Here is a 20,780-nt window from a genome sequence, read left to right as displayed (position 1 = left end):
GTTATTGAGAACTTTACCCGCTTTGGGTCTTTTTTCACATGCTGACAACCTGTCCTCCTCTGATGAGGAAATTGATTTTGGTTGTCAAGAACACTGACACACATCCGGCAGTACAATGAGCTGGAAATCCAGTGTTGTGCCAACAGTCAAGCATATTTTCATATTATCATAAGCTCTCAGTCTGAGAATGAATAATTCCTCATAATTCAACACCTTCTAGCTTTGCCTTGATCACACGGATAAATACAAAACCTCAAGGATGAAAAATTGATAGATGAGACAAGAGTTGCTGGGCCACAAAGATCAGCATGTCTTAAAAATCATTGATTTCAACACCACAACACTGTACCAGCTGTAGGATTATGCTGTGGGGATGTGGATTACAGAGTGGAGGGAACTATAAAGACTACCCCAACTTCTTCATAAAATGTCAGCTGATGAGCTACATGTCAAACTTGGGAAACAAGTGGGTGTTCCAACAGGACAGTGACACCAAATACACATCAAAGCTGGTTGTGGAAAGGATAAAGCTAACTAGCATTATACTTTTGAAAAGGCACCAACCAAAGTCTGGATTTCAACCTTTCAGAAAATATTAAAAAAAATAAAAAAGAGCAAATTGAACTGAACTCTACCAACTCTGGTAAGTGAAGTGCTTAAATGTCCAAAAAGAAATCTACCTAAAGCTTGACGATGAGTACCGACAAATGGTCAAGATGAAATATTACGTGCTATGTTTTGAACTTCCTGGTGTTTTGACCTGGTGTTATTTCAGAAGACCCAAAATAAATTCAAATACATTAACAGAATTCTTGGTTGATTTTTGTACAATCATTCTGCCCCTAAAAAAGAAGAGCTCAAAGAAACGTCACTGTGTTTGTAAGTGCAACTAATGGTGGAACTCACTTTGCATTAGTGTGGAAAAGTAAATGGATGACATTAAAAAGGAAAATGACCTAAAATATGCTTGTGTGATAGTTGAAATTCTAAAGTTTGGTGTTCTTGTCAAGAGGAAACAATCTGTTTACACTTAAAAAATAAAGTAAAATTATGTTTATCTGCCATTTTACAGAAGTGTCAATTATTGGCTCACCAAATGTTTTTCATTCCCATAAGCATCTAAAGGTCATGCCAAAATCTGATGTGAAGAGCAACCTTGCAGAGAAAACACATTTTAATGTGGGCAATATAATTACCTGTCCAAACACCTGCACATATTAGTCTGAAGTGCTCCAAATGTAAATCAAGAATAAAGGCCATTTATAAATTTGAGGTTCTTATATCAATTGCTCTGTGTACCCCGAACCAAATTTGAATTAAATACACAGATAAATATTGAAAAAAGTAATATTTTAGAGGAACTTACTACAAGGTGACAGATTTCATAACATGAAAAATATACATCAGGTTTTTGTTTGTCTTTGTACATTAGGCAAAACTGCACTAGTTCAGTAGGCAGAATGATCTGATTGTGAATGAAGGGAAAGAACATCAAAAACAAACTGGGCACACGCATTGTGTACACAAACACTCAAACATTCGCAAATGAAATCCCAGAAAAACAAACATTCAGGGGGGGAAAGGGTAAGATAAAGCATGCATAACAACTCCTACAATGAACAACACAGATGTGGAAAACAGCTGTTGCTAAATAAAATATTGGGAGGTCAATTTGCATCAGGTTATAAAAACTGAACATGTACACTTCATACTGGGGTGTGGGGCATTGCTACAGCAAATTGTTGCCAATAACTTAATTCTACATTTTTTCTGTGTACTGACTATTATCCAAGTCTATACTATAGGTGGTACACAATTTTCCACATTGTTTTTCCAACATTTTTAACACTTTGTTAATGCAGAGTGAAGTGGCCAAGCATTTTATTAGGAGGCACTTTTGAAAAAGAAACTAAATTTAGCATGCACAAAAAATTGTGGGCATGTTTCTGGGTCAACTGAGCAGGATGGCAAGACTTAAAACTAATAAAGAAAAAATAAACAAAATCATTCAGGTGCACATGTGACGTCGAGTTCAGGGAGTGTTACAGAACCCATGAGAACAGAATATGGCGGGAATCCTCAGGCATGTCACTTATGTCTTGAGACAGACAAGCGCTTCACAGGTGACATTCCTCCAAGAGCACTGATTCATTTTCTTTAAGACCTCCTGTGAAAGCAACTTAAAGACAGCTAACACATGCTGGAGTTAAGAGGACAATGGACAAAAAAGTAAATCTATCCAAACCAGCACTAATATATTTGGTCTAAATGTCTTGATGGATGGAAAAGGAGCGTATATATTATCCGGTTTAGTCTGTGCTATTTACATGTCTTTACAATATCTTCCTGAATGTTGAAGCAGTTCATAGACTTGAAAAAATGTTTTAAACATCCTCTGGGCTTTTGTTGTTTTTTTTGTTTTTTTGTTTTTTTAGTTGGCACTTGCTTGGCAATTTTCTGTCAGCCATGATAGTCACTGTAAGAGTATATTGCAGCCTACAGCAGCCAGTCTGTTCCTGCCAGGATGAAGGAGAACAAGGCTGGCGAGAGGGTGGAAGAGTGCGGGAAACAGTGCCATTTTGATTTTCGAATTGGAGACCTGCAGGAAAACAAAAAGCAAAAACTGTCAAAAAGCAGCAACAAAAATCACATGAATCAATATATAAACAGGTAAATATATTAAATTCAAACATCTACGTGATGAGGGTGATACAGTGAACAAGTCTGCTTTTTGTTACCTTTAAACTTCAGTTGCACATTGAGGTCAGACAGCAGCACACTTTGAAGCAACCTAACGGATAATTATCAATAATTTTATTTTACCAATTACAAAAATTAGATTCAGCTGATGATAAACCTCAATCTTGGTGTTCTATGCGTTTATGATATACCAGATATTAGTCCTCATTCCCTTATCCAGCAGAGATGTAAAAATCCACCAGAAGTAAAATAAAAAAAAACATGGCAGCCATCCTGAAAGTGGGCCAACCAAGGTAGCTGAATACATGTCTGCAACAATTTCTTCCATCATGACATCGACAATGTTAAAGTTTTGTTAAAAGTAATCCCTTACAAAATAACTAAAGTAAAAAGAATAGCTGGCATAAAATAAATAAAATGTTAGATTAATATGCAAAGTGTATAATGGTGCAGTTTAAGAGGAGAGTGTTAGCAGAATACAGCGTTCTACTTCATCAACAACAAAAAAAGCTAATTGCTTCTTTCCAGCTATAAACTGATTATTGTAGCCTAAGATTTTGACAGCAGAGCAGGAAGTTAATCTGGATTGTTAATCTTGATTGAAAATCTGATGATTAGACTGTTTACCCATTTTAATGTTGGACACAGGCCTAGATGTTGGACTGAGGGATTTGATCTGCTGTCTTCTACAGACAGCCGTCTAAATGACATGATACTCCAGAATGATGAATCTCTTTACACTACATTGATTTTTAAACAATGATTAAAGCAGGGGTGCCCAAGTCCGGTCCTAAAGATCTACTATCCTGCAACTTTTAGACGAGTCCCTTCTCCAACACACCTGAATCATATGAATGGCTCATTAGCAGGCCTCTGCAGAGCTGAATGACATGCAGATGAGGGAATTCAGCCATTTAATTCAGGTATGTTGGGGAAGGAATGGATCTAAAAGTTGCAGGATAGTAGGGATGGACTTGGGCACCACTGATTAAAAGAAATAAAATATATTACCTTACAAAACCTAATAAAAAGGGCTATAAATAGTTCAACATGTGCAACATATAATGAACAGAAACTGAGCTAATAAGAGTACATAATTTATATCCTACACTTTGAGGCACAATGATTGTTTTAATAAATGGTTTTGTCATAACATTAAAGAGAGAAAATAGGCAGAAATAATAAGAAAAACTACCACGATGCAGCTCAAACAGAATAACACAAAAGGGGCTTTATACACCGAACAGTAGCCCTTCAGCAACTCTGCAGAGTCGATGAACATCTGTGTCTCTTGTATATTCGGTGTGAAAAGCAGTGTTTCTATTGCTGGACTTCGCTGGTGTCTTTTTCTGTGATTTAACGGGGAGAATTGTGGTGGCTGCTGTCAGAGTGCTCACTCTGACGAGCTGGTCAGCACGTTGAATGAGCACTCAAGAAAAGAAGCAATGACACAAAGCTAATGGTCAACTGAACATGTCACACGATCTCTTCTTACGTCATCTTCAGTTAAAAACATTCTCCTTGTGGATACAGAAGACCACTTATAATCGTTGTGTAGATAGATTTTAATAATTCAAATGATTTTAATACTGATGGTAAGATAATGAATTATTATAATACAAGTATATTATTATGTTGTTCTTACTCTCAAATGTAAGTTGCTTTGGATAAAAGCATCTGTAGAATAGAATAGAATAGAATATTACATTTTACAAGGGTGTGTCATTTACTCATCCAATATGTATTCATGCAATAGTTTGATAAATATGAGCTAAAGCGTAACAATTAGCAGACTAAGTTTTGCCAGGCTGTCCATACTCAGAGAAAATGAAACACCTACATCCAAGGTCGGACAGTGGAGAAGATGGTAGCATCGTTCTGTTTCCAACAGTTTCTGCCCAGCGAGGAGTACAAGATAAGGGTGTAAAATACTGAGCTCACTCTGCATGGGCAGACAACTCCATTTCAGGTGCGAACAACTGGTGTGTGTGTGATTTCTCTCTTTTACAAGATTAAAACACTTTGACTCGGTTCAGCTTTGTCTTATTTTCTTGATTTCTTACTTGACATTGGTAAAAAGAAAATTTCCTTCGTGACCTAGGAGAGAGTTCTGTATTACATCATATAATAAATTACAGTAAAAATATATATCAGGATACAAAACTGCCATATTTGTTGTTTAAACTTCGGTTTTTCTTACTAACTTATGTTCTTCCGCCCTCTTCTGCAATATATTTCTATGTTTGAGTCCTATCTGGTATTTAGAAACTGTCTTTGTGTTCAAGTGTTATTTTTTGTTTGTTCAAATGCAGGTTTTATAAGAAGGTCAAACCGGTCAAAAGTTGACACTAGTTCTTCATGTTGGTTTGGTATATCAAAGGAGCATGAGAGAGTAACAAACTGTATCACTGTATAAAGTTCATAGAGACCCTTCAAAATCAGGAAAGCAACTAAATGTGATCTAAGGTAAGAAGATGATGGCATAATTTCTAGAACTGAGGTCATAGGTGTCCCCAGTGTTTAGAAATCCCCCTATGTGAAGCAAATAAGGTGGAAATTTCACTTTCATTTTGAACAGATACAGATTTTAAAAGAGTGAAAATCAAATGTACTTGCCCTGAAAACATGAAGCTAGATCCTTGCTATACATCACTCAAATGCAGTCTCTTGGCTTTTTCGTACACAGCGGGCAACTTTTCTTTTGAATGCACCGTGTCTGTCTTCCCTCCACTCTTTCTGCAGAGGAGGAAAAGATAGTATGAAAGGAGTATCATCTTCACACTTATTGTTTTATTTTAACAAAAACACAATGAAATAAATGTTCAGCATATAGACAGTTAACATAAATAGTTTACACACAAATGCATACACCCCGTATCATCCTATCTGATTTTGGGGAGGAAGGAAATACTAAGGCGGTGGTCGCAAAAAAAAAAATGTCTGTTCTAGAGCCAGTATATGGTTTGTCCTTCCTGTATCTCTGGAACATCGACTTTAATTCACTTCATTATATTCACTAATAAAGCCAACAGCATATTTTATTTCTGCCAACAGTCTTAATGGTAAAACAATGTAACCTGAATATGGTAAATGGTCTGTATTTATATAGCACTCTTCTGTACTTGGGATGATGCCCAAAGTGCTTTACATCATACATCACATTCACACACATTCACACACTGATGGCGGACACTACCACGCAACGCGCTAAGAATTGCAACAAATAAAATTCTGACAGTAGATATTTTGAGCTGAAACACACATTTAAACAGATAAGCTTTTGGACAAGCAAACTTACTGCAGCATCCACATTGGCTGGTGAGTCACCATTTGGGTCTGCCAGCATAGAGATAACACTAATCATGATGGTTTCCACAGTATGGATGGGCAGCCAGCGCTCCTCTGGTTTCTCATAGCCATACTTGTCCTCTCCAGGCTCGTGCAAAATAGAAATGCATACATCTCCATTTTTGTCAACTAAGAGAGAGAGAGAGAGTTAACAATTACAATAAAATGAACACCTTGAATAATAAGTATTTAACAATTAACACTAACTGTAACATAACTTGAAGACCAACACTGTGAACCTAGTTACAACTTGGGGTTTAATGAGCTGTCACATGTTCACTTTCCACAGTATCGGACCTTTGGTTCCCAAATACAGGTGACTCAATAAAAAAAAAAAAAAAGGACCAACAATCCAGTTATGTAAGTTCCCAGGAAATCTGGAATATGATCAATCTATTGCTGCAAATGATGGCAGGATAAAAAACAGTTTTAACAACATTTTTGCTGGCATTTTGGATCAAGGTCAAAACTGAATACCAAGCCACAAGATAACCATACAGCCAAAAACATAACAGCCATCCTTCGCTTACTGTTGTTATCCCTCGAAAGCACCCCGTTTTGGAAAGAAAACCTCCCACTTATTCATTATTATTTGTGAAATATTTATATGTTAATCCATGGAACATGTGTGCTCTTGGTATATTCGAACACGACTAAAATGATTTGATGACAAGATCACAAGATTATTTATATCCTGTTATGTGGCAGAATGACCATAACAAAATCCTCCTCAGTTTATTATCAAATTCCTACTTGGTGGCCAAGAATATTACTAAAGAAAATAACTGAAATGTAGGTGAAAAGAATGTGCAATAAGCGAAAATAATTATATGTAAATTACTTAGAAATGCTAATACAGTCAACGAAACTGTTCAATTAAAATTTGTCAAGGCTGTAATACTAATACCTGTACATATTCAATAAAATTAACCAGAAAAGGTAAATATTATTCACAGTATCCTACATCTTCACCTACCATTAGGATGCCAAATGTCTGTGATAAACTTCATTTTAGGTGGCCTGAGTGGGTAGTCTTTGGGAAATGTCAGATGAGCTTTAAACACACCACCTTCACTGTGAACACAAGAATGAAAAACTAATAAATACATTACATAAGGACAAACAATACCAGTTTCAAAACATGTACATCAGTACAGGCTGCAAAGGGTTGTTCACATCTCTGCTTTCATAGTCAATTAACAGCACAGTCAAACTTACTACAGTGTGTCTGGAGGCCCAATGATAAGAACTTCCCATCTGTAGAGATCACTGTCCTCGATCAGGCCTGCTGAGAATCCCTCCACTGGGTTTTTGTTCAGCTCTACATAAAAAACAAATAACATCAAAACTCTATAGTTCATGCCATGTCTCCACGATTACTGGACTAGGGCTGTGCTTTTCTGTAGATTGCTCAGGAGACTAGGAAATGCAGGTCTCTGGTGGCCTCGTTTTGGGGTTGAGTAAAGCTGGATTTATACTCACACGGTAGGGCTAAAGCAGCTACCGCCAGTGAAATGTGCTCTCGCACTCGAGTGTATGGTTACGGCGTTGTGCTTAAGTTTCTCTTCCGCAGTGACCACACAAAATCAGCAAAAAGCTCCAGAAATCCAGAAACATGCAATCACAAACCGACCAATTACAAAGGAGTACTTTTGTGTAACTGTGCTGCAAGCAGGGGTGCACTTCAGGTCTGGAAGAGGTGCGTATCGAGCCTCCGCAGACTTACGCAGAGCATATGGTGGTGGTGCTGTAACCGACCTTATGCAGACACCACACCAGTATAAATCCAGCTTCTGAAGTAGCATTTTGGTGAAACCACACAGCCATAAGAGATCACTTAAGCTCTGCATCAAACCAGCAAGTCTGGGTCAGTGCAGGATGGTTTGGTGTGGTTTGGCTGGGTAAATTCTGATCTCTGTTGGGATTCCACAGCCAACTGTACCTTTACCAGATAGGCGGTGTATAGGCTGGATAGCAACAGATGTGTCAGCTACATCAGTGGTTCCCAATCCCAACCCATTTTTCTTTGGAGACCCCCTTCATGCAAATGCTAATAAGCCATGGACCCCCTGCCCCCCCCCCACGCTGTAACCATTCTGGTTTTCAAAAGTGAGATTCTCAAAATAAATAGTGTCTTCTCGCCGATTCCTGTCCTTTGATAAATCCAAAGTTAAATTAACAACATATAGCCTTACTTTTTTCCCTAAAAAATAGGGACACATTGTGGACATTAATCGCAATGGCTCTGAAAGTTCAAAACATTGGGGACCCTGTTTTCATTCAGGGACCCCCTTGGGGGTCGTGGACCCCAGCTTGGGAACCACTAAGCTACATAATAGCGTGATGTCATAGCGGTGCAACGCCTTCATTGAATTATAAAGAAGAATGCAACAGGAAACAAAAAATGAGAATGGTGGACATCCAGTAGTTTGTTCTAAAAAAAATAAAAATAAAAAAATCCTTGTATATTTAAACAAAAGAAAATAAGTACTGACCCGCAGCAAACCGAACTGGACCCGTTGGTGCTAACAGGGTATACTGCACCTCTGCCCTACTTCTCAACTCATAACCTTACTCATAGTGTCTGCTTCATTACTAATTAAAGAACATGGTTAACCTGGTTAACTTTCATAGGTGGCATTCATGCTAATTACATTTTGTTGGGTAGTCTTTGGACATTGTCATTTATATGTACAAAAATGTATTTCCCATCAGTTCTAAACTATCAGGTAACTCTTTAAGAAGTATTTCAGTAATCTCAAGATTAATTAAGAATACACAACCCCATATGAGCCCTCACTATTTCCTATGTTTTTTGGCAATAAATGCTGTTGTTACTTCTACTGGAACTTTTGTTTAATCTTAATCAAACAAAAAATACTTGCTGTTTGGATGAAAAAAGTTGCTACTTTGCTTTAAGCTACTAAATGCTCATGGACATATAATTCACATTTAAATTACAATCTACCTTTTTACTTTAAAGCTTTATGTGTTTATTGGCCAGTGTAGACAAAGAAGAAATTTCTCTGAGTTCCTTATAGAAATATTTACTTTCTCAGCAAGTAACTGGTACACTAACCTTTTAAAAGAGAGACATTTCCCTCTGTTATAATTTAAGTCTTTAGCTCTAAGTATATATTGTAATGAATCATTAGTGCAACAAAAGTAAAATGTTACACATTGTGAGTTGACCTTTACTGCTTTTGGAAGGAGGCTATTTTTTTTAATAGTTAAATTTAATTCGTAGCTGACCATGCTAAAATAGAAAAGTGAGGTAATGCGAGATTAACATTAGCTTGTTAGCTTAACATGTTAAAACTAACAACGCTTCCAGTAGCTAACGCTAGCCAAGAGATGTAGTGAGGTAGCTAAATATGTTAACAAGTCGTGGTGTTAGTTGCAGAATATGTCAATTGGCGACAAGTTGCTCGCATGTAAGCATAAAAATATTAGCTGACTACTCGTTAAGAACGTAACTGGTAAACGCCATATTTTAAAATACAAAACACTACTTAATATGATGGTTGAAATACATGTAAACACATTGAGTGGAGCCTGCTAGAGGCTAACGTTACGCTCACTCTTAGCTAGCCTGACTTGACAGCGGCTTTCAATTGTAACCAGCGCGCACCATCGAAAAACACACGAGTTAGTCTCCCAACATACAAACCACAATGATTTATTTAGTTAGGAAGCTTTTTGCCGCTTTACAGCACTATAACCAGGGGTGTGTGTATTTGTCACAGGACATCAATGTAAACGGTTCAAGAAAACATTTTGCGCCAGCACCATCGTTTCAATCACAGTTACGGCATAGCTCCCAGTAATGCCTTCGTTAGCAGTGTCCAGCATCAGTAAACTTCTAGGTTTAATTACCTGCAAGCTGTCTCCTGAGTAACAGCGCTGACTGTGGCTCTGTCATAGTTTAGCGAATATAACGCAGCTATGTTCAAGAGTGATATCTCGAGGTAACAGCGTTGATTTAACGTCCAGTTAACACAATCCGTCCCTTCTATTTTTCGTTTAGCATTCTCGACATTCTTCTTCGTCGCCTTCTTCTGCCGCTGCTGCTTTTTCTTCCTCGTTGAAATTTTACAGCAGCCAGCACTTCAATCGAGACATTACTGCCATCTTCAGCTTCAAATCGACTTTTTTTTGTACTCTGTAAGCAATAAGACGTATCTCGTCGAAAAAAAGTTATTGGTTTAAAAACATATTTTCTGGTAAGTAAATCGATCAGTATAACCCAAATTAAAAGTTTTGTCGCTCTGTAAGCATCACTGGTTAAAAGTTGAGATAACAAAATAAAAAGATATAGGCATATTTTTTTAAAGGAAAAAATATAAATAAAGATAACTTCGCGTTGACACAAACTTCGTGCTGTAATAAAACTGTGCATTTTTGTCCAAAAATGTATCACACCGGGCTATTTAGCCTTTATATTTAATTAGTCAAAGTTCATGAAGAAAATAGTTCGGCGTGGGAGTCACCAGCTTGACACAGAAATGCATTTTTGTCCAATCACTTTATCTCTAACTCAAGCCAAATGTGGAAGTGGATGTTTTTGAAAAGGGAAGAATTGATGAAAGAATAGTCTGCTCCTAAATGTTACCAATGGAGATGGTAGCAGGATGGAGGTGTTGATCATTGAGTGGGTGTTTCTTTGAGCAAGAGACTGAAATGAAATACCACCACCAGGACTTTGCACACAATGCAGATGAGTACATTCAGATAATCGTCTTTCACGTTCTACTGCCAGCTGTTGGAGATCTTCTGTGGTCTGCCTTGTAGCTACATCACTGACCAAGCCACAGACAGCTGCAAGAACTGTATTTCCCACCTTTTACCAGTATGTGATCAATAAAAACACAATTGCTCTACATATCTGTACATGCTCTTCTATTTGTAAATGTGCATGCATACACTAAGTTTGTATAACTTTATGTTAATACTATACATTTTCCACAGATTTATATCAACTGCTATGTGGCAAATGGTTTTAAAATTAGGCAGGCATCAAACTTTTCATGCTGTACATATTTATGGAGCATATGTTTTGCATGTCATATTCTGTCATTTTTAAGTGAATGGATGTAGACCACGCTCACCACCTGTTTAGTCTGACTATAAACAGTGAATCCCTGTACAGTGAGGACTGCACATGTACTCACGGTGCTTGAGTTGAATCTAGAAAACTTTAAAGTTGTTTTGAAAGCACTTTTCATACAAACCGAGTGTGGTACAAGTTGTATTTGAGTGTGAAAGCAAATAACTGGAAACAACAAAAGGATGAAATACAATACTTATCAAGCTCCCTATGCTACTCCGCCATCTTAAAGCTGAGTGATTATGATTAGGCTTCTTTATTTTGAAACAATTTAATATTATAATTTTATGGTATTGTGAAAGATTTCAGTCAACAAGCTAATGATCCTCTGGACTACGGGACATGTTTTACAGGAAGCTGTGCATGCTTAGACGATACGTTTTAATATTGACATATGTATTGACATCTTATGTAATCCTTTGTGAAGGTTGGAGTATTTAACTCTCAGATGTATGATTTATATTTATTAATTTTGTGAAGAATCAGGGATAAGATGGTAGGATTAGGCTCACTGCAAGGCCACAGTTTAGGTCAGAACTACTCAATTCGGTCCTACAAGGGCCTCAGTCTAGCAGCTTTTCCATGGATCCCTGCTCCAACACACCTGACTCAAATTAACGAATCATTGTGATTGGCTGTTAGATCCATTTAATTTGATAAAGGTGTGTTGAAGCAGGAATACATGGAAAACCCGCTGGATTTCGGTCCATAAGACCGAATTGAGCAGCCCTGGTTTAGGTTCTGAGTCGCATCACTGATTGTAAAATTCACATCGTTCACTAGATGGCGGCGACCAACACAATCCTCATAGTTTTAAATGAAACAAAATGTACTGATTATATAAATAAGCACCACTTCTACAGTTGCTAATAATAAAGCAAATAATTAAAAAAGTGATAAAAAGCAAAAAGAATAAATAACATTAGAATGAATAAACATACAGTAATAATGCTCTCTTTCATTTTCACAGTATGCTGAAACTAAAGATGAGAATTGATGTCACACTTGAACAAGTCTGCAGAATGTTCTCAGTGTTAAGTACAAGAGAGAAGAAGCTGATTGGTAGATCAGAATCTCTCTTTACTGGCAGAGGTGACCACACTTGCAGCTGTAAGAGACCACTGCTTTTTTGTTACTGAGCATGTGAAAAATCTGTTCAGCAAGGTGAGAAATTCTATCAAATAGCTGGTGCCTGAAAGGTCAAATGTAAAGTTTTGGGGGGAATTTGGGACAAGAAAACTTTTATTATAATTATTATTATTAACCTCATGCAGCTATGAGGTCACTGATTGTGAAGGTTTAAGTTATATTCTTGATACTCTGGTTCTTTGTGTGATTAACAAAGATTAATAGACTTTAGGCTTTGCTATCACATAGTATCACATCACAGTTAACACTTTGAGGTGTTTGAAATGATGAGATTATGACAAGCTTTACATTCAGATAAAAAGTCCTGTTGATTTTCTTAACCAACTTTACTGTTGATGAGGATTAAAGGTTTCTTTTTGCATATGTTTAGAAGGCGGAAAGGCAAAGAAAACAATGAACTTTCAGTAATCATCACACAAATGAAGAAGTGGGCAGGAGATAAAAATATCCTGACAAAGTGCTTATGGCTGATTTTGGGGTGTCATCAGTATGTTTCTATCATAGTTACAGTGAGCATTTTAATATGCTCACAAAAAGGCTTTGATACTAAGAAGAAACTTGGCAGTGCAGCAATGTCACCAGTTGAACCGCTATACTGAGACCAAATTCCATAACATCAATAACACAGGGGGGTTCTTCGTTCATAAGGAAGCTTTACCAAGTCAAGATTAATTGTACATGCTTAATGTCATTAAAAGACATTTTTAAATAAATCTACAATGTATTTCAGGGTAGAAAAGTCAGGCTTTCAAGGCAAAAATACTAAAGGAAGACAGAATTGTGATATATTAAAGTAAATTAGTTGATCAAAATTGAAACATTCAGCTTACTAACTAAAACCCTCACACACTGCATTGAGGTTGTGTCATTTGTCAAAGGTAATGATTAATTTGAATGATAAAGAACATGTCATATGGTCACTTTTTGCTGAAACTGTGACAGAATGAATGACTGAAAGACAGGAGAAGAGTGACAATGTTATTGAGCAGCATTGCATCAAGCCAAATGTGGAAGCATATGACCGACCCTGAGTGGGCTGGTCTTCCTCTAACTTAATATATCTTGAGTCATGTTAGAACTGAGGCTTCTGTTAGCTTCCTCAGAGTCACACTGAAGCCCACGCGATTCACTTGCAGCCACAACTCTACAAATATGAAATGAACGCAGAAGATTAAAAATCTCCACAAAGCCATCATCAGAAAGTAGGTGAGTCCATTTTTTCTAATTTAGTTTTAAGACCATTCAATAAATGTTAAAGAATTCAGTATCTGAGCGATGTGATTACATCACTGATATAATCACATCAACAGCTGTGATAGCGGGTTGATAAACAGCAAGAGCAAAAGTTTTATGCACCTTTGCTGCTGTGGAGTTTTAAGAGAAAAGATTTTATGCACAATGGTCTCACTTTTTCTCTGCGAGGACTGCAACCTGGGCACAAAATCTGGTACTTTTCTGAGCACAGTGTTTAATCTAAGATGTATCTTGTATTATATTGTTGTCTTGTAGCTTGTTGTATACCCTTATTTTTGTCTGTTATCTCTTTAAATCTAACAAGCACTAGTCTTTTAGTGACCCACAGTTATAACAATGTTTTTGTGGTCCATAAAACTGTGAAGTATCTGATAAAGAAGAAAAAAGAGATTACCAAAGGCCTTCCTTCTCCATTTACTGTTATTTTGACACAGTTGTTCTTATACACTTATGTAATTCCCTTTTTGTGTCATTAGAACTGTTTCATCAGTTTCTCCTCTAACTGTGTAAACGTATTTCTTGCAAACAAGATTACATGCAGAGAACAAGACTTCAAACACATACTCGAAGAGAATCGTTTTACATTCTCATTGTGTAGATAAATGTGCACTGTGTCAGTCACATTCACTCATTGTTCTCCATTAATGCAATCATACTATTGTTCTTATTAATCACTGTTCTTTGGTGGCTGTGTAGTCATCTATATAAATGGGTAGGTGTATAATTTGTACATTTAGCAGAAAGGAACAAGTGAAATCATAAAAATAAAAAAGACCAAAAGCAGAGGCTATAAATAACTCCACATTACTAAATAAAAGCCACGGGACTGCAGTCTATTAACGGTTGCTATTTCAAATAGAATTATGTTTCAGTCTCTTTTTTTCTTCTTTTTAAGCAATAAGTGATCATCACATCTTTCAGTAAGGCTTTGTGGACTGGTGGGTTTTTCTTTTTCTACTTTAACAAAATCATTTGTTGTGTTAAAACTTTTTTTTTTAATGAAGGGAAATTTGTTTATTTGATAAAATAGTTTTCCCCAGATATTATCTACTGTATTTATTCCTGTCATGAGTTGTCAAAAACAGATCTATCTCTAAACCACCGCGCATGTGCTGTAGCATTATAAATAATTGACACATCCTGTGTTAGTAGGTGAAGGAAGAGCTGCACAGTATGGAGGCAAAACGATCTGAAACGTCCCCCCAGGAAAGTCCACGACCACGATGGAGCATAAGCTCCAGCTCGGGACTACAATATGGCTCTCTTGTGAACAGTGTCTCATCACTTTCACCAATTGTAGCAGAGAAACCAGCCATATCACCTACACAGGCTTATGTAACCATAGCTGTGCTCTGCTATGTTAACTTAATCAACTACATGGAGCGATACACAATACCAGGTTGGATGATCTCTTGTATTGCATATGCACATATAGCCTCTGCTTTGGTGAAGAATACAATGAACTGTGAATTTCTTGTCATGCAGGTGTCCTCACCGACATAAAGAATTTCTTTTCTATAAATGACAGTACAGTTGGACTTCTGCAAACAGGTATGAGGATGCATCTCATTAAAAAATACACATATTTGATCCTTATTGTATCCTGCATTATTTAGGATTGAGTGTGCTTCTGTTGACCTGGAGACTATTCTTGACTTTTGGGAGAGAAATACAATCCCAATTCCCCAAAAAACTGGGACATTGTAAAATATAAACATAAACAGAATGCAATAATTTGCCAGACTCATAAATCCATCCTTTCCAACTAAATGTAAACAACATATCAGATGTTCATGGTTTAATAGAAAATATAAGATAATTTTTAATTTGATGGCAGCAACACATCTCTAAAAAGTTGGAACAGGGACAACAAAAGACTGGAAAAGTAATGGTCAACAATCAAAAATAACTGGGGGAGCATTTGACGACTAATTAGGTTCATTTTCAGCATGTCGGTGACATGAGTGGGTATAAAAGAAGCATTTCAGAGAGGCAGAGCCTCTCAGATTTAAAGATGGGCAGAGGTTCATCAACAAAAGCCTGCATCTGATGGTATGGGGTTGCATTAGTGCCCATGGTATGGCCAGCTTAAATATCTGACAAAGCTCCATCGATGCTAAAAAGTGCATGGAGGTCTTAGAGCAACATCTGCTTACGTCCAGATGACATCTTTTTTTAGGAAAGGCCTTGTTTATTTCAGCAAAGTAAACCATATACTGTTGGAGCATTGTAAAAGGAAAAAACTTTGGCCACGAAGGTGCTGGACTGTTAAGTGGCTGCAATCCTACATCAGCTGCTGGTAGCTGCAGCTACTGGTCTCCTCACTTCCCAGATGTTTAAAGACAGTTGTTAAAGGAAGAGAGGATGCTACACAATGGTAAACATCACCCTGTTCCAACTTATTTTAGATCAAATTCAAAATGAACTTTAATTTTCAATAAAACTGTAAAATTCCTCAGTTTCAACATCTAATATATTGTTTATGTTCTACAGGGAAAAGAATATGGGTTTACGACATTAGCAAATCATTGTATTCTGGATGCCTCTCACCTGTTAGCTGGGTTAGGCTCCAGCTTCCCCCGACACTTAATGAACGAAGCGGTATAGATGATGAATGTATGAATGAATGTATTCTGTATTTATTTACATTTTACACAGCATCTTAACTTTTTTGGAATTCGGTTTAATAAAAATTACACATGCAAGTGTGTTGCAGTTCTTGTTTCTAAGCTTAGAGTTTTCTGTCAAATCTGTGCTTTGACTTTTTAGTGTTTTCTACAATAATTGTAACTAAATGATCCTTATAAAAGAGAAGGAACTAATTTAGTTTTTCTACATGTAAAGTTTTCATTTGCAGTTTCCTATTTCTGGCGCCTCTCTTTGGTTACCTTGGAGACCGCTATAATCGCAAATACATCATGATTGGCGGCTTGAGTGTGTGGCTTCTGACTGCAGCCTGCAGCTCTTTTGTCACAAAGTCGGTAAGTAAGATGTGTTGACATACACTTTACAAAAAAAAAAAAAAAACAGGAAATAAGAAGTTGGCACATTGTGTTACTTCATGCTGCTACAAGTTAGTGTTCCTTCCTCTCACAATCAGGTTCATCACGCTTTCTCTTTTAAGCAGGAAACGCCCCTAAATTTCACCTCAGTGCTAATTTGTGCCATTTGTGGCTCTACAAACATGCAATTTGCTAAGGCTAATAATGCTAACCAACAATATTTATTCACATATCAAACATTTTCCCTTTAATTTCATGACTAACATGAAATGCAGACATTTTGGACCACGCTCTCTTTCAGTGCCCCTTGAGCGAAGTCATGCTCCTCCTGTGGGACGTTGACCAGGTTATCCAGCAGCATGACCCTGAGATCTCCAGAGATCTAATTAGGCTATCAAAAGGAGGACAACTTAATTCCATATATTATAGCTTTTTTTTGGAATAATAAATGCAGAAAGAGAAACCCTACTATATTCTGCAGTTTCTATCAAAAGTAGATGAGTTGCTGATTGATTCATGTTAGACTGTGAGAGGATGATTGTGGTAAATGAGAATGAACAATGTTGACCTACTTCTTTATCTCTTTGTCTTGATCTTTTGTTTTCTTCTTTAGCAATTCTGGCTTCTTATTGTGCTGCGAGCGCTGGTTGGTATAGGAGAGGCCAGCTACTCTACCATTGCTCCCACCATCATAGGAGACCTCTTCTCTGGGGGTCGGCGTAGCATCATGATCTCTATCTTCTATGTTTTCATCCCTGTTGGAAGGTGGGAAACAAACTTAGTCTACAACGTCAGCCCTGTGGTTTCTGTTTGCATGCTTTATCCCATTAATTTGAACAATGCACTGCAGTACACCAGTGTTATCCTAACATGTGTTTTGCATGGTTTGTTCACTGCACATCTATCATATTAGATTTGATCTTTTGCGGCTTTGACTTTTTCTCAGATGCACAAATTAATAAAAACTGCTGAACTGTTGTGATTTTGCTGTATGTTTAAAGTGGGCTTGGCTACATCGTAGGGGCAGGGATTGCTTCTGTCACGACTGACTGGCGCTGGGCTCTCAGGGTAAGATCACGTTTATCATCACCTATGCATGAGCACTGATCAGTATTTAGTGACTCAGTTTTGTGTGTGTGTCTGTGCTATCAGGTCACTCCCATCATGGGTTTAGTGGGGCTCATCTTGATGGTCTTCTTGTGCCCCAACCCACCCAGAGGTGCTGCAGAAACCAATGGAGGTGAAGTTACAGGCCAGAGCTCTTACCTGGAGGACATAAAGTATCTGCTAAAAAAGTAAGACGTGTAAACAAAAACTGGATTTGTACTGTAACATAAAATATAATGAATAATGTGAAGAAGTTACCTTTTTTTTCTTTTGTTTATTTCATTCATATTTTTTAACAAGAGCAACATTTTGAACAAGGTTTTCCTTAATTAGATTTTTAAGCAGGACTTTATTTGAAAATGAAAGCTGTCACTGCTCTCCAGTGGGCAAAACATATAATGACATCACTGCTGCTAAATAATCTCAAATGTGTGTTGGTGTTTCTTTACTGGGGTTTTGTCAGTTATTATTTATCATACAATATTTCTGCAACAACAAAATACTGGAATATTTTCCTTTAATTGCAGAGATTTAATTTTCTTGATTGTATGCTCTGATTCTAGTAAAAGCTATGTCTGGTCAACACTGGGGGTGACGGCTCTAGCCTTCCTCACTGGAGCCTTGGCATTCTGGTTGCCCACCTTCCTTTCCAGGGCTCACATCACTCAGAAACTTCAACCAAACTCTACCAATGAGTCCTGCGACTCCTCAGACAGGTGCACCATGACTCCTACCTTGCTTTTTTTTGCTTTTAGAAATCTTGCAGATTTAAAACAATGGCGTCTACATTTGTTCCCTACAGTTATATCTTTGGTGCTGTGACAGTGGCGACAGGCATTCTTGGAGGGGCTCTCGGTACTATCTTATCCAGACAATTTGGGGAAAAGGTGCTGCATGCGGACCCGCTAATCTGTGCAGTGGGGATGATGGGATCGGTGCCTTGCCTTTTTATCATCATTTTTGTTGCATCTGCAAGCATTCCAGCCACTTATGTAAGAAAAAAGCTTTTCTTTTCTTGTCCTCTTGCAGAACCAATGCTTTTATGTTTGGGTCTTAAGAAGGCAAAGTTGAAGTGACTTAAATCCAAGCGTTCTGTTTTAAATGTCTTATTTCAGGTTTTTATTTTCTTGGGTGAGTTATTGCTCTCACTGAACTGGCCTGTCCTGGCTGATATACTGCTGGTAAGCATGAATGGTACTTTTTGGTATAAAAATATTAAACATTTTGTTGAGTTTCAGTTCAACAAATGTGTTTTCAATTCCTGTTTCAGTATGTTGTTGTACCAACCAGAAGGGCCACAGCTGAAGCTCTGCAGATTACAGTCGGTCATCTCCTTGGTGATGCTGGGAGTCCTTACCTTATAGGAGTGGTGAGAAATACACACATATACACATATACCATTTCACAGCTCTTTGAACTTGAGGAAAATTCTTCTTTCTTTTTTCCTGCATCTAAAACGCTAGATCTCAGACGCCATTAACGCAACTAAACCCCATACCGATGAGTGGAACTTCCACAGTCTGAAGTACAGCCTCCTGTTCTGCCCATTTGTGGGGATCCTGGGTGGGGTGTTTTTTCTCATTACTACCCTTTACATCACTGAAGACAGAAAAGCAGTCCAGCAATTGACTGAAGGTAAAGTGGCACAAAATACACAACCACAAAAACTGCATTGAATCACCATTTCCCAGATAATGTCTGTGTCACACACATGCTACTGTGTCCACAATAGCTCTTCTATTTGACTCATTCACGACAAGATATCTCTCCTGCTTATGCAGTTAGGTACAAATTCCCCTCATCTGCACACATACCCTCATAACACAGTGGTACTCTAGTTTTCTTGCAGCTCAGAAGCAGAAACTGGCCCAAGTTTAGAAAGACATCATTGTTGTTCTTGTCTGGATCTGAACCAACTTCATTCTTTTCATTCTTTTGGGCTGTTAGTTGATGTAGTTGGCATCACCTTAGCAACTAAGGATTGGATCTGTGTGATTGTTTACTGCTTTCATTTAGTTATAATTATGTTTTATGTGTGTTACCAGAAGATCCCCGGCCACAACAGGGTCCTACACCCGAGTCATCTATGGAACAGAGCAGCAAGAGTGCTGCATAAAGCTGAGCTAAAGCAGTTGCTCTATTAATATTCAGTATAGCTGATGTGAAGTTTGAAGCCACATGTTTGGATAATTGGTGTTTGAGCTCACTTGAAGAGTCTCCGTTTTTGTCATTTTTCACCCACACACTGTTAATAAATGAAGAGAAAAGTTCCCACTTTCACACCATGAAATTTTTGTGTGGTCTCTTGTTCATTTAGCTTCAAACTGCAGCTTCAAGTTTTAGTTGTTCAGCACAAATTCACAGATCTGTCTCAGAGGTATTTATTTCAGTGTGTGCAGAAATAACTTAAAATTCAGCTATTATTATTATTTAATTTTTAAACTGTGAACCTTTTAGATTTTTGCTCACAGCGGTACCTCAGAGTATTTTCACTGTGCACGTGGTCTTTGTCACAATCACAATATTGCCTTCATTTTGAGTGGTACTGTGCAGTTTACTTGAAAAGTATTTTTAATTATATTTTTTCTGTAAATATGATTTTTTATGTCTCAATAAATTTGCAAGTGAAATGTTCTTGAAAGTTTGTCTCTTTGATGTGTCTGTCCAACTCTACAACTATGTGTGCATGTGTGTTTAGGTGTTTATGGTATTTTTACAGAAATAGAATCTTTATAGAATATAAAATTTTTTATAGAATAGCATTTTACAGATAAAGATTTAACATTGTTACATCCACAGTCGTGGGTTAAAACTGTTAAATGAAGAGATTTTTACATAAAAAAAAAAAAGATAAAAATGGCCGATTTCTCTGACCAAGAGCTCATTTGTGATTTACTGACACAAAGTGGAAAATTGTTTTCAAGTCTGAGAAAAACATTTTGAAGTTGTTTTTGGAATTACAGAATAGATCAGCTCTGGGAGCTAAGAAGGAGAGTTTTCTTTTTCTTACGATGTCCTGTCTCTAGCGTCATAGCAAGCAGAATGGTGGTATGGCTGCTGTGTTGTGCTGAACAAATTTACTTTGCCAAGAGGAGCTTTATGGCTATAAGCCA

At 37.3% G+C, this 20,780-nt stretch overlaps 2 protein-coding genes across 11 annotated transcripts; one reads left to right on the top strand and one right to left on the bottom strand.

Annotated features, from left to right (window-relative positions):
- Positions 1-989: 989 nt before the first annotated feature.
- Positions 990-10,130, bottom strand: ube2g1a (ubiquitin-conjugating enzyme E2G 1a (UBC7 homolog, yeast)). The gene is made up of 6 exons (XM_042008346.1): positions 9,925-10,130; positions 7,267-7,369; positions 7,025-7,122; positions 5,999-6,177; positions 5,317-5,436; positions 990-2,599 (listed from the first exon to the last, which is right to left on the bottom strand). The coding sequence occupies exons 1-5, from the start codon at positions 9,968-9,970 to the stop codon at positions 5,350-5,352; spliced, it is 513 nt and encodes a 170-aa protein (XP_041864280.1). The 5' UTR covers positions 9,971-10,130; the 3' UTR covers positions 990-2,599; positions 5,317-5,349.
- A 3,244-nt stretch (positions 10,131-13,374) lies between these two features.
- On the top strand, positions 13,375-20,301 carry spns3 (spinster homolog 3 (Drosophila)). Of its 10 annotated transcripts, none has more exons than XM_042008343.1 (14): positions 13,391-13,506; positions 14,454-14,496; positions 14,708-14,957; positions 15,044-15,109; positions 16,403-16,539; positions 17,174-17,325; positions 17,562-17,628; positions 17,713-17,855; positions 18,231-18,383; positions 18,470-18,659; positions 18,783-18,848; positions 18,938-19,036; positions 19,131-19,302; positions 19,716-20,301. In XM_042008343.1, the coding sequence occupies exons 3-14, from the start codon at positions 14,732-14,734 to the stop codon at positions 19,781-19,783; spliced, it is 1,539 nt and encodes a 512-aa protein (XP_041864277.1). In that variant the 5' UTR covers positions 13,391-13,506; positions 14,454-14,496; positions 14,708-14,731; the 3' UTR covers positions 19,784-20,301. The 10 variants fall into 10 exon arrangements, with proteins under 10 accessions (XP_041864273.1, XP_041864277.1, XP_041864271.1 ...); XM_042008337.1 differs by having other exon boundaries at positions 13,392-13,506; positions 14,711-14,957; positions 19,713-20,301; XM_042008334.1 differs by having other exon boundaries at positions 13,392-13,506; positions 19,713-20,301.
- Positions 20,302-20,780: the final 479 nt, after the last annotated feature.

This window comes from Melanotaenia boesemani, chromosome 15 (genome assembly GCF_017639745.1).
Source record: "Melanotaenia boesemani isolate fMelBoe1 chromosome 15, fMelBoe1.pri, whole genome shotgun sequence".
NCBI lineage: Eukaryota > Metazoa > Chordata > Actinopteri > Atheriniformes > Melanotaeniidae > Melanotaenia > Melanotaenia boesemani.
The sequence above is the reverse complement of the archived record's forward strand: the minus strand, read 5'-3'. Positions and strand labels throughout refer to the sequence as shown.

Excerpts from the sequence above, each read along its gene's own strand:
- ube2g1a (XM_042008346.1), bottom strand. The coding sequence starts at position 9,970 with ATGACAGAGCCACAGTCAGCGCTGTTACTCAGGAGACAGCTTGCAG. Across the intron at positions 7,123-7,266 it reads GGGCCTCCAGACACACTGTA|TGAAGGTGGTGTGTTTAAAG; the intron begins GTAAGTTTGACT and ends TTGTGTTCACAG. Across the intron at positions 5,437-5,998 it reads CAGCCAATGTGGATGCTGCA|AAAGAGTGGAGGGAAGACAG; the intron begins GTAAGTTTGCTT and ends CCTCCTCTGCAG.
- spns3 (XM_042008339.1), top strand. The coding sequence starts at position 14,732 with ATGGAGGCAAAACGATCTGAAACGTCCCCCCAGGAAAGTCCACGACCA. Across the intron at positions 14,958-15,043 it reads GGAGCGATACACAATACCAG|GTGTCCTCACCGACATAAAG; the intron begins GTTGGATGATCT and ends CTTGTCATGCAG. Across the intron at positions 19,303-19,712 it reads AGTCCAGCAATTGACTGAAG|AAGATCCCCGGCCACAACAG; the intron begins GTAAAGTGGCAC and ends GTGTGTTACCAG.